Source organism: Adiantum capillus-veneris, chromosome 17 (genome assembly GCF_014529385.1).
Source record: "Adiantum capillus-veneris isolate H3 chromosome 17, ASM1452938v2, whole genome shotgun sequence".
Lineage (NCBI taxonomy): Eukaryota > Viridiplantae > Streptophyta > Polypodiopsida > Polypodiales > Pteridaceae > Adiantum > Adiantum capillus-veneris.
In genome coordinates, this window is record NC_140947.1 from 117,820,008 (window position 1) to 117,833,081 (window position 13,074).

The 13,074-nt window shown below is 43.6% G+C and overlaps 1 protein-coding gene across 1 annotated transcript; it reads left to right on the top strand.

Annotated features, from left to right (window-relative positions):
• Positions 1-503: 503 nt before the first annotated feature.
• LOC147437955 (uncharacterized) lies at positions 504-12,795 on the top strand. Its single transcript, XM_086486668.1, has 3 exons — positions 504-989; positions 1,077-1,178; positions 12,574-12,795. The coding sequence occupies exons 1-3, from the start codon at positions 504-506 to the stop codon at positions 12,793-12,795; spliced, it is 810 nt and encodes a 269-aa protein (XP_086342794.1).
• Positions 12,796-13,074: the final 279 nt, after the last annotated feature.

Consider the following 13,074-nt stretch of genomic DNA (forward strand, 5'->3'; position numbering starts at 1 on the left):
TACGCCATTGTATGATGGAGCACGTGTGTCTAGATTGAAGGTGCTCCTGGTTCTTCTCAACATGCGGGCAAAGTTTGGATAGAGTGACACTAGCATCACGGCGCTTTTCAGGTGACCTATTACAATGTGTTTACTTTAATAAAAACTCTAGATGTATAATGATCTAACGAGACGATCTTCACACTCGTCTAGGCACCGATGCTCTTGTGGTGGCGACGGCGGTTGTTGTGGGGATGCCGTCGTTGATGCCTCGACACTGCCTTGTCTTTGACAAGGATCTTTACCTTCTCCTTCTTTGTCTGTCCCCACACCAACCACGTCATCGCCATCTACGCCAGGTTTTGCGCGGCCAATTTTTTACGCGACTATCAGCCGTTCCTAGCTACACACCACTACCTACTCCGCCGAGAGTCACCCCAGAGGCCCAGAATCCAGTGGAGACACCCGACATCCGTACCCCCATTGAGACACTGCTAGAGACCCCTACCAAGACACCTTGGTCCATGCGTCACAGGCAAGAGGGCTTGTTGTACTCCATCAACATCAGCGGCGGCATCATCTTGGATGATGAAGGCAAGAAGGTGATCTCGTGCATGCACGATCTTTGCTCGCAGGTGTTTAGACACTACATACTAAACACATGGAGTGAAGTGCCAAGTGAATTAAAAGACAGAGTCATCAGCATGTTGCATGACGAGTTTCCCGTGTCAAGTTGGGATGAGCGCTTCAATGAAGAAGACCTGATGAATATTCGAGTGTGCAAATACTGCAAGCACAAGTGTTTCGAAGTACAAAAAGCAATAAAGCATGGGTGGAATAGACCAGATTGGCTGGCTAAAGAAGATTGGAAGAATACGAAGCGAGCAGCGTGCGAGAATCCTGACAAGTGGAAGCAACAAAAGGAGGCAGCCAAAGCGCGAGTAGAGACAGGGAGCTCGCACCACATGGGGAGCGGCGGGTGGGCATCATTTGAAGCTGATTTTTTAAGTGTTTTTGCATTGCTCTTTAGGTTTGGTAGTTACATCTATTTGTACTTTTAAATTCTACATAATGGATTCTTTGTATGTTTTGAACAGTGGTCGATGACAAGGCGTGACCCCATACCGTACGAGCACAAGTACGCGGGCAGAAAGGGCTTAAATGCCTTGATGGACATTCTAAGTTCTCACGTCGGCATGGTTAGTATTAGGGTTTACTCTTTTTCATTTGTTGTATTGTTTTGTAAATTATATGTTTATACTTACAGAAAGTCTTATTGTTTTTTCTGCAAAATCCGACAGATACGCCGCTTGGACACGATGAGACATCTGATTAGACGACGTCAGTCTAGCCGTAGCTAGATAGCATTAGTTTCCTTTTGTCATAGCATGTATAATGAGATGACGTGTATACGTTTTTTTGTAACTATTATAAAACCATGTATATTTTCTCAATAATGACAATGGTGTTGTAACTATTACTTTTGCAAAGCTTAACAATCAAGTGATTTTGCCTATGGTGTGTACAATTGTCATTGATTTACTTTCATCAATTTACTTTTGTCAATTCTGTATCTTTATTCTGCAAACAATTCTATGAATGATGGAGTTAATGGTTATATTGTCTTGTGGGTGACTACTTTGGGTCTATACCTTGTACTTTCTTTCAAAGGTGAATCTGGGCTTATCTTGGATTCATTTAGGTTTACTTTATTATTGAAACATTCAATATGGTTGATGCGTGGCAAGGCATTCAATGCCTTGCCACCCATAAAATTTCACTCTTGGGCGTCGCTATATAAGGCTCTGCAACATTGCTATGAGCGTCGCTATAGGAAGCCTGCAACCATTAAGAAAAATATGAACCCTCTAGGGGCCCTTTGGGATTAAGGTTAATTAGAGGCCAGCCAATGAGAAGAGGGTGGTGGACACACTCTATGCCCTCAAAAATGTAGGGGGACAAAGTAGTCTTACACTTCTTAAATGGGCTCTTACCTAGTGAGAAGGTGGGGGGGGGGGGGGGGTGGGCCATATGGAACCTCCAACTTCACTCCTTTTTTATCCGGTTATGAAAAAATCCCAACAATTTGAAAATTTTCAAAATTTTCAAAACTCAAATTTCATCTTCTTAAAACCCCCCTAAAACTATTTTATGGTCAAAAAAACATTTTTTGACCTCAAAAAGTCAAAACGTGCACCCAAAAACCCTAAAATTCAAATTTTTTAAAAAACTTTTGAAAAAACTTTTTTTGCTATCCAGAGCTCCCCCAAAAGTAGTTCTTAGGCAAAAAGTGATTTTCTCTCTCTAGAACCCCTTTTCCAACCCCTCCTTTGTTGCAACCATCACACTCATCCGCTACTCCAACACTCTCTCTCTCTCTACACCATCTCCATTGCTGCAACAAGGAAGCTCCTCTCTCCTCCCCTACCACCTTCCGTTGCCACAACAAGCAAGGGTTATCCACCTTCTCCTCCCATTGTCAAACTAAGCAAGGGTTATCCACCTTCTCCTCCCATTGCCACAAGGGTTAACCACCTTCTCATATCACTTTATCACACCTACATTGTAGCAACAATCAAGGTCCTTCTCCTCCTCCTAGTTTTCTTTGCTCAACCATGGCCAACTCTACTTTGCAAAGGCGGCCAAAGGATGAGGTCACAACACTTGCATGCCACAACACTAGAGGTGTAGATGATGAGTGGGTGCCACAAGAGTTCACCAAAGGTTATTGGGTATACATGCAACCATCTGCTATTGGCCCTCATCGTGTGCGGAATCGTGCAAACTTGAATCTTCATTGGAAAGGAAATCTCCTTGGCTTCAAGAACCGCAAAGACAAGGGGACCGTAGCCATTGTGCAACATGTTTTCTCAATGTCAACCATGCATTTGCAACAACCACCTCGATTTCCAACACATTGTAAGTACATGTTTTGAGAATACAAAGCTATGTCTGGAATCACAGTGTAATGTTATTATGGATTCATACTTAAGATTCATCATGCATTTATAGTCATATTTCCATCCAAGTTGGTGGAGGAGCAGCCACTACATAGTCTCTCCGGTACATTCAATGCTATACATGCGGATATTGGAGCAATAATATTCCCACATCTTTGCCCAACCAAACTTGTTCAAAGAAGGATTTTCTTCTATTCTCGCTCCTATATTGTCCCTACTTCTACACAAGCATTTGGACTCTCAGTAATGTTCAAACGATGCATTGGACTCTCAGTAATGTTCGAGAACATTTGGTTATTATGGGTTTTGAGGCCCTTCAACAAGCACAATTTCGTTTACAAGGTCACAAGGTGAGAATCCTTCCACCACATTTTCAATACATCATGGTTTGTCGATCATTGGATGCTTATTGTAATGAATGTCCGCAGATTGGGAAGAGAATGGAAGACAAACTGAAGGTCGAGGAGGACTGGGAGATGGATGGAACTATGCTATCGATCTTATAACTTTGTCACTCTTGCAATTTTCAAACTGATCAACATGATTTGCTTCGGAAAATCATGCCTTTGAATATAATTTTTTGCATTGAGATGAGAAATCATTTTTTGGTGAAAGTGCCTTTTTTTTAATGTCTTAAAAAAAGCGTCCATTATAAAAGGGGGGCCACCTAACTCATTCACTATTTTCCCTTTTGCAACTTTTTGAGCTCCACTCTCTATCTACACCCCAGGCTAGACTTGGATGCTTCCACAGCCTCTGCATCTGCAGCCACATCCACCCCTTTGTCACGCTTCATCCTCTTCCTCGAGGACACCAAATACAAAGGGAAGTTGGACCTCCACACCTTTTTTACTCTTCTCCCTGACCTTGACGCCACAGTTGCCCTTCACATGGATGCATTTGCCGAGATTTTTGCATTCATGGAGGAGCACATCATAAAATATTCTGTATCTATCCCCCCACATGCAGGGATCTGGGTGCATTGTGATCATTTGTGCTATATACACAAAGGTGATCGCCCATTCTCCAAGCGATTGCAATGATTCCAAGAAATTGCAACCGATGCAGGCCATTACTTGGACGAGCAATCCCCAGGGGTGTCAGCGCTCAAGAAGCGCAAGTTGGGGGTGGAGTACCTTTCTCGGCTCGCAACATTTATCTTCTTGGTGAGAGAGGAACCTGATTTGGAGGAGCTCCACTTACCACACCTTCAGGTTGGGTCCTTTATCAAGGACACCAAGGAGCAATAGGTTATCTCCATGAACCCTGCAGCAGAAGGAAAGGCACTCCGGCTCGAGTACCCTAGGGGTCTTGAGGAAGTGGTTGAGAAATCCATAGTTGCGGCTGGCCCTAGTGACACTCCAGTGCCACTACCACTAACGGATGTGGCTATCCAAAGGTAGAAATCAGCCGCTTCTCCTCAGTGGTAGTGGATGGGGAGGAGTATGTGTTTTTGCATGATTTGGAGAAAGCATTTGGCCTACGCATGGATGAATTCTTAAGTGTGCTATGCAACAGCACCAAATGTCCCTTGGACAATACGCCAGATGCCCTAGAAAGCAAGATCTTGCCAGATGGGGACTCTGTTGCTAACACTATTGCAGTTGTATGTACGGAGGTCCTGGCAGCAGAGCAGTTGCACGTGGCTAATGAAGAATTCCAAGCCACGCAAGCCAAGGTTGAGGCTGCTAGGATTCCTATGCCATTATGCAACCTCCCATCTGATGATCCAAAGCTCGTATCTGTGGTGCATGGGAGCATTGACTTGGATGCAAAGGGCAACAGGGAGGAGGAGGACAAGGAGAAGGAGTTAAACTGTATCCTAATTTTCATGTTACTATTTTATCATTCATTGTCTTTTTTCTTAACCTTCATCAGTTTATGACAGGATGTCGTGGAGGTTGATTATTTTGCTGCAAGGATGGGTGGCAAGCGGACGAGCTTTGGACCTCAAGCTTCCCTTGCGCATTACCTAGGACAACTCCCCCCTGGTGATGTGGCCATTATCCATTATCCATAATTTACTCCCCAAGGCCATTTTATGACTTGGTCGTTAAAAGCTTTGAGCAAGTTTCTGTGTTTGAGCACCATTGCTCAAACTGCGCATCAAGTGTTCCTAATGCGTAGATCCCTTGTATGCATAGTGTTTGGCACTGCCTTTTGTGGTAAAGTGCTTGCCCAGATAGGGATACATGCTTCCATTGGCTCAACTGACCCAAAGGCCATAGCGCAGTCCCTCTTGACAGGGGAGTTGCCTTACGCGCAAAATAGGCGCCAAGAAATGGTCAAAAAAATTATGAACTCCTTAGATACATGATGTAAAATCACCGTTTTGGAAGTAATAAAAAATATTTGAAATTGTCTCTCTATCTTGCAAATTCTTTTGAATGTGATTTGTCAATCTTGAAAATTGTTTCAATTGGTGATATGAAAATTGTTTTGATTGGTGACTTTGTAATTTCAAGTTCTGTATGCAACTTCAGTCAATTTCAGTGAATTTAGGTATTTTATGTTCCCTAGGGGGTAGATAAGCCTACCAAGGGCCAAAAAATGCCTGGCGACAAGGCGCGCAAATGGCCCATCCATCAGTTTTGGATGGGCCATTTGCGCGCCCTTGTGGCCAGGCTTTTTTTTCCCCCTGGTAGGCTTATCTACCCCTAGGATACTTAAAAAGCACAAATTTATTGAAATGAATTGGTTTTGCATCATTAATTTAGATGCACCCTTTTTATGGCAATCCCAGCATATGTTCACACTCAAGGACACTAGAAAAGGTGAAATCAATTATGAAATGAAGTTTCAAGCACACTATCACCTGCTTTAGCTCTACCTAGTACACCCCTGCACCAAAAAGTCCAATTACATTGGACATTTGAAAAATCCAAATTAATGTTGCATAGACACTTGGTTTCACAATATGTTATTTCTTTTGATATCCTATAGGGAATTCAAAGCTTGAAATGGCCAAAAAAGGGTGTCCACAAGGATCCATGTAAAATAATGTTGCAAAACCAATAGGTTTTAGTAAATTTGTGCTTTTTAAGTACCCTTGGGGGTAGATAAGCCTACAAGGGGCAAAAAAAAGCCTGGCCACAAGGGCGCACAAATGGCCCATCCAAAACTGATGGATGAGCCATTTGTGCGCCCTTGTGGCCAGGTTTTTTTTTCCCCTTGTAGGCTTATCTACCCCCAAGGGTACTTAAAATACCTAAATTTACTGAAATTGACTAAAATTACATAGAGAACATGAAATTACAAAGTCATTTCATTACAAAGATAATAGACACAGTAGACACAACTGTTGATCATATTGTCATTGGAAAGTAAAATCATTACAAAGATAAGGGTGTGCAATACAAAAAGAGGGGTAACTTCGGCTAATGCTCGAAGTCTCGTCGCAATCGACGTGCAAGCTGCATATCTTTTGGCTGTATTGTCACTCGCTTTGCATGAATGGTGCATAGGCTGGTATCTTCCAACATCGAAATGATGTGGGCCTCTGTAGCTTCTTGAATAGCCTCTAGCACTATTGCTTGCATTCTATACTGATTTCCATAGCTTTGAAGCACCTCGTTCACTGTGTGAGCAAAGGGGGCGCGTCGAATCAAAAGCTCCGTCGTCTTCTGGTAGTGGCGGATTTCTGCAAATGCCCTTGCTATTTTTCGGCGCCACTGCGGTTGTCTTGGGGACACTTGCACATTTGCTGGCGGGCGGCGTTTAGGCTTCTTGAAAAACTTAGACTTGCGCCTATTTACATGCTTAGGGGCTGGTTCTGCGGCTCTTCTGATTCTTCCTCTTCCCTTGGCTGTCGGTCTTGTTGTGTGGGGAGAGCTCCCTGGCCTCGAGGCAATGTCTTCCCCCCAACGGCCACCCGGTGTGTGCGCAGTATTTTATCTCGCAGCCATGGTGGCTCACTCTCTGATTCAGTGTCTGTATGGACCACCCGAGTCCTGGATGGTCCTGCTTGTGATTGGTGGCACAACAGATGCTCCCTATCGGACTCTGTTGTTTGCTGGCCCTCTTCTTCTCTCTAGTGCTGGGCACGTTGTTTCATTCTCTTTCCAGGTGTTATATCTTGAGGAGGTGGAGATTCAACAGTCCTCGATGACTCTCGTGCCCTACCACCATGCCCTCTACCAGAAGAGTTCCTGGAACGGCCAGGTGTTCATGGCCGTTTTCTTGTGCCTTTAAGCCATGACGGCTTCTCACATCCTTGGAGGGTGTTTTTGTTGGCAGGCGAATGCTCTTTCGTGGTTTGTTTGGTGCGCGCCATTTCGTTGGTAAGAGCTCACTTGTTCTTAAGAAATGAGTGGTTTATGAGAGCATGCAATATTTATAAGGGCCCATTTAAAAAGGGCCCTCTTCACACTAATTTTTTTTTTAAGTATTATTTTTTTAATAAACATGTCGCTAAGAGTTGGACCCTGCGTTCACATTTAGTGACTCGTGCAGTATCCACTTTGATCCTTGTCGCACTCTGCATCGCCGCCATGCAGCATGCTTGGTGGGACCTTGCGACATTTGCCACTTGTTGCTATGCTCTTGACGACTCCATTTCCGCACTTCAATAGAAATCTTGGATTGTCGCGCACGCTCCATTGTGAGCTTACGAGCAAATGTTGTGCGAAAAAACCAGTTGAACATCTCCTCCAAATAGTTGGATTGCACCATTCCACCACCATGTCGAGTATTTTGAAGTACACTCCCCTTGCTCGATAATGGGACTTCTCCATGCCTTGAGTGCTAAAAATTTCAAGCGATCCATACTTGTGCATAAAAAATGCACCATGCCCAAACAAGATATGTTGTTCACATGAGTAAACAATCCACATTATTAAATAAAAACAATCCCTTGTAATGAATACACCATGTAAAATGACTTACCATGTAATGTGTGATGTTATTTTCACCCCAAGAAAGGGTGAAGACCTTGGTAAAATCCGCCAAGGCCTCTTGAAATGATTGGCGTTGTTCTTCTGTTGTGCTGTTAAGGCCCATAGGCTTGACCATTTTATCAAAATGTGCCCAAACTTGCTTGCGCTTGTTTGCAAGCTCTCCATTTGAATCATGGTCAGTAGTAGCTTTGCATAACTCCTTCCAAAGATCCCAAAGGTTACCTGCCTGCTGGTTGGAGCTGTTTTGAGCATCATATCGACTTGGCTTTCCTTGGGAAACTTTCTTGAAAAAGTGTCTAGCTTTTTGTCCACTCATTGACACTTGTTGAGCAATTTCATGGGCCTCCCCTGTGTTCTTTGCAGCAACGATAGACACATTTCCCTGTGTTCTTTGCAGCAAGGATAGACACATTTCCACCGTGACAGCCAATGGAATTCAAGAGTACCTCCACTCTTTTGATCGCTTCCTGGGACTTTTCCAACGGTTTCATTGTGAAAGCATAGTCAATGTGGAGCTTCAATAGCCTATAAAAAATGCGCATGAATGCGTGTAATGTACAAAAATGTACATTCGATAGAGGAAATAGAAAGATTGGATTCCAAGCGTGGTCCTTTTGATCACGGTCTGGGGCATTGAGCATGGGACATCTCAGAATAGACGCTTCCCATTCTCTACCTTCATCTCCGACATCACGACAATCTAACCCTTGTTCTCCATGCCCTTGCCATGGAAGCATGGAACCGACCTTTGCAGTGCTCTTATGTGATTTTTGTCCACTAGGTTTGTACCCTGGAGTGCAAAATGGACAAGGCATGAGAGAAGAAGCCCCTTGTTTGCAGCCAAGCAAACACTTTATGGTCTTCAAATACCCACCAAAGTGCCACTCCACATTATAACTACCAAAACCCTCCATCTCCAACTTCTGACATACAATTTGGGAGTGTATTACTTCTGTGATCCATGGAGATAGTACCCAACCACCAAACGTCTTTCTCTAATTGCACGCTAAAAGATGGGGTGGGAGATGACTCGACTGAATCCCTTCGCTTGGTTTGCAGAAGGGCCTCGTTCATTAGAGTGACACTTAGCCTCTCTAACCTTCGGCCTTTCACTATTTGACACTCATCGAGTTTCAGCACAAAAGCGACTTTTGTGCCAAGCACTACAAAATAAATAGTGCTAAGACCTTAAGCTTCAGAGTCTATGATAAGAATAATACCAAAGAAAAAAGTAAAGTGTGTCACCTTCTTCAGGTAACTCGTAAAATCTAAGCATGGATTCTTGAAGCCTTCTAAGATCCACGAAAATATTGTTCCACATTGTGTAAGGAAAGCCCTTCTCCGAAGTTTTATGGATTGTTTCTTACCTTTTCCCCTTGTCTTTGTTGCGCACGAAGCATAAAGGAAAGTTGGCATTGTGTCCTCAATGTGTAGGTATGTCCCAATACGGGAGAACACATCTTTGTTTGTGGCCTTCTTTGCGAGCTTGACCCTTTGAGGAACGGGAAATAGGTTTTCCACAATGCCATGTTCTTTGAGGGCATCCTTTAGGAGTTGGAAAATAGCCTGATAGGCTTTGGTGCTAATTCCAGCCTCATCACAAGCTTGTTGAACGTTATCATCACTAACCACATTTCTTAATTTACGCATAAGGTCCTTGGTGACTGCATCCTTAATGTGCTTACCTCCAGGTGATTGTAAGATAGAAATCACGTCCTGGGTATTGAGACAACTAGTGAGAAGGTTGACTCGATCATCTTGGCTTGTTCCACCGCATGCCTCCTAGATGAAGTTTCTGGCAACAAATAAACATAAATGTTAGAAAATAGTGTGAAGTAAGAATGCATCATGCAAGTAAAAACCACATCACCTTGTGGCTATAACTCGTCATTTGCGTGCTCCTCCGGAATGTGCAAGAGTTCAATGGATGAATACGTGCGTTTGTGCTCCCTTGTACGAAGGGGTGTTTCTTTCAAGTATGTGATGGTGTTGATAAGCTTCTGGATATGGGACTCCTTTTCTTGCATTTGTTGTTCAAGAGTTTTAACTACCCTCTACGCTCTCTTGTAATGCCGTCGCCTTGAGGTGAAGAGCTTGACATTCGTGCATCCACATATGCAAAGAAGAACCTGCACCCATACAAAACCGCTTGCAATAGACTAGCAAGCCTGCTTCTCCCCTCCCAAGAAATTGAAGAAATGTGAAAAGTCTATTAAACGGTGGATGGAAGCGGCTTATAGGATCATAAGGGTACAAATGGCCATCCACCCAAATGTCAACATTGGTCTCACAAGCGGTGCGACATTCCTATGATGACCTTTGATCACCCTCACTAGTGGACTTCGGTGCAAATGCCGTGGGTAAGCAAATATGTATGCTTTTGGTGTGCGGAGTACGTGGTGGTGGAAGAAAACCATTTGTGATGTCCATGGGCACCATGGAAGCTGTTGCGTGAGGAAGCAAATGATGAAAAGATAGAGGGGGAAGGGTAGAGAGGTTGAGGAAGATGGGAGGAGAGAAGGAGGGAGGGGGGGGAGAGAGAGATTTGGGAGGAGGAGGAAGGTAGGGGCAGGGAGGGAGAGGAGAGGGAGAGGGAGAGAGGAGGGAGGAGGAGGAAAGAACAAAATGTTTATTACTTTTTGGGGGAAAAGATTTTTGAAAAAATGGACTTTCTAAGCTTGTGGGTTAAAAAATGGGTCAAAAAATGATTTATGGATATGTATATATGTTGGGAGGGAGTTTTAAGTACAAAACAAGTAAAAATGATTTTTTCTTTTAAAAGTAAAATTTTGACTCTTTGTGACCCACGTTTTTGCTGATGTGGACACACCCCTATGCTTCCTTCACTTTAAAAAAAGCTAGAGAGAGAAAGTAACCCTTTAGGTCCACATCCTACATTTGTCTTTAAAAAAATCTAGAAAAGCCTACTCAAAACTACCTTCTTCAATGCCCTTGCCCCCTAAACCCCACACAATATTAGCCTTAATCCCTAAAAATTAGGATTCCTTACAAGGCCCATGCAAGGTTCATATTTCTCCTAATGCCATCGCTATCTGTGTTGCTATGTGTGTTGCTATCCCATCGCTATCTGCGTTGCTATATAGCGACGCATATAGCAACATTCCCATAGGGATGGTCTTAGCGACACCGGGGAGTATAAAAACCCATTTTTGTCGCTAAAAATGTCACAAGTGCACACAACCTCTGTAGTGGGAGGGTTACTCTTACAGATTTGATCCCCCTGACCTATGAGATTCTTGAACTATTGTGCTTGGTAAAATTTTGTATCATGTCGCATATTATATAATGGAAAACCACTTTTTTGGTACACTGTCTTGGGACCTTGATCTCTAGTGTCTTTTCTTGTGTTGTCTAGTAGTTTGTAGTCTAAAAGAATATTCCTTTAAATCCTTTCCATTGGTGTTATTACAATGGTGAAAATGTACAAAATTTGGTGATAGAATAGAGTACCAAACTCGGTGCTATCGAGTACCAAATTTTCTTAAGAATTTGGAATTGTTCCCTTTATGCTGGTAATGAGCCATGTTGTCTATCAGGTTTTGGAGACCCTACTATGTGCATCACTTGTATTTGAAACCCTAAAGTTGCAAATATATAGTTGCAGTTTGGATCCATTATCTTGCACCAAATGCTCACAGTGTTGTACATGAACTTATGCAGAGAATTCTACATTACCAAATGTTGGTACTTCTTGTCATCACTTTGGTACTGATTAGCTCCCTTTTGGTGCTGGTTAGGGGCAAGTTGGTACAGAGCTTGATAGTTAATGTACAACAATCTCAAATATTGAATAGAGGAAATGAAGAATAGCAAGAGAAAAAATAAATAATGAGGAGAAAAAGATGTATTCTGTCTAGGAGAAAAAGCATTCACTTGCCCACTTAGGGGTTTTGGAATTGTGTTTTAAGCAACATGGATGCATCATAGCTCTCATCATCATCATATGGAATGCTATTGTATATGTTCTCATATACTTAAGTAGATAACTTGAATTGATTAAGGACTCCTGCGATAGGCTCCATCGGGAAACGTATGGCGCTTACAAGATGTGAGTAGATCATGAATGGAGATGTTTAATCCAATAGGCTATATGTATCAACTTTTCCTTCCACTTGGCCATAGTAGAAGCCTTCAACAACCTTCCTACCTCTAACAATCTTGTTATGCCACTTATCCTTTTGTACTCTCACTGCCTGGTACAACACTTCCGTGGATTTGATAAGGTAGAAGTCCTCTTTAACCTCGATTGCTTTCACTGCAAATTTATCCCCAGCGGACATCATTCCACATAACATTTCTGGGCATCCTTCATACAATGGAAAGATAGAAACTTGGCTCATCGGCATAGAATTTGAATATCCATCATCCTCCTCATCACCTCTTCGTTGTCCCTTCCTGTATTTGGAGACTGTGCTAGTGGTTTGATGGAAACATATTTCCATTCTTCTATATGCATTCTATTTTTGCATCTTTGCCATTATCAGGACAAGGGTCTTACGGGGCAAGGCCCAACCTAGGGGGTCAGGGACCTAGGCCAAGGGCCTAGACTGGACCAGTGCGGACTGGGGATCTATCTCTCTCTCTCTCTTTCTCTCTCTCTCTCTCTCTCTCTCTCTCTCTCTCTCTCTCTCTCTCTCTCTCTCTCTCTCTCTCTCTCTCTCTCTCTTGTGATCGGAGTTTTCGACACCACCATGGCCGCAAGAATCGGCTCTGTGTAGATACGGTTTGTCGAGAAGCGCAGGGCGGGAAGGGCCGCTTGTGGGAGGGGGAGAGGAAGATCGGCCTACACCAATTCAGGCGGGCCTGGCACCAGAAGGGTGTGCCCCGACAAGATAAGCAATTTTCATCACAGGCCGGAGCCCTGTAGGGGTGTGGTTGGGACGGCGCGATTGTTTTTTTCTCCTGCGCAGCCTGCGTTTTCCGCCATCGCTGTGAGGTGAGGAGTCCACACATTGTATTTTTTTAAAATCTTGGACGCCCTAGCGTGCCCAAGGGGCCCATCCAACCATGGAAAAGGCCTGCAACATCTCGGCTTTGAGCAAGGTCTTCGCCTACCCCATGAAGACGGTTGCACACCTTCCATAGCAATGCATCCCAGCGTTCGACAGTTTTCCTCAGAATTTTTTTGGAGACCCGCTAGGCCGCAATGTGTCAAATACATCATGAATTCAACGGCTAAAAGGCCGATGCGGTTTTTGGCCTTGAGTGAAGGTGACATG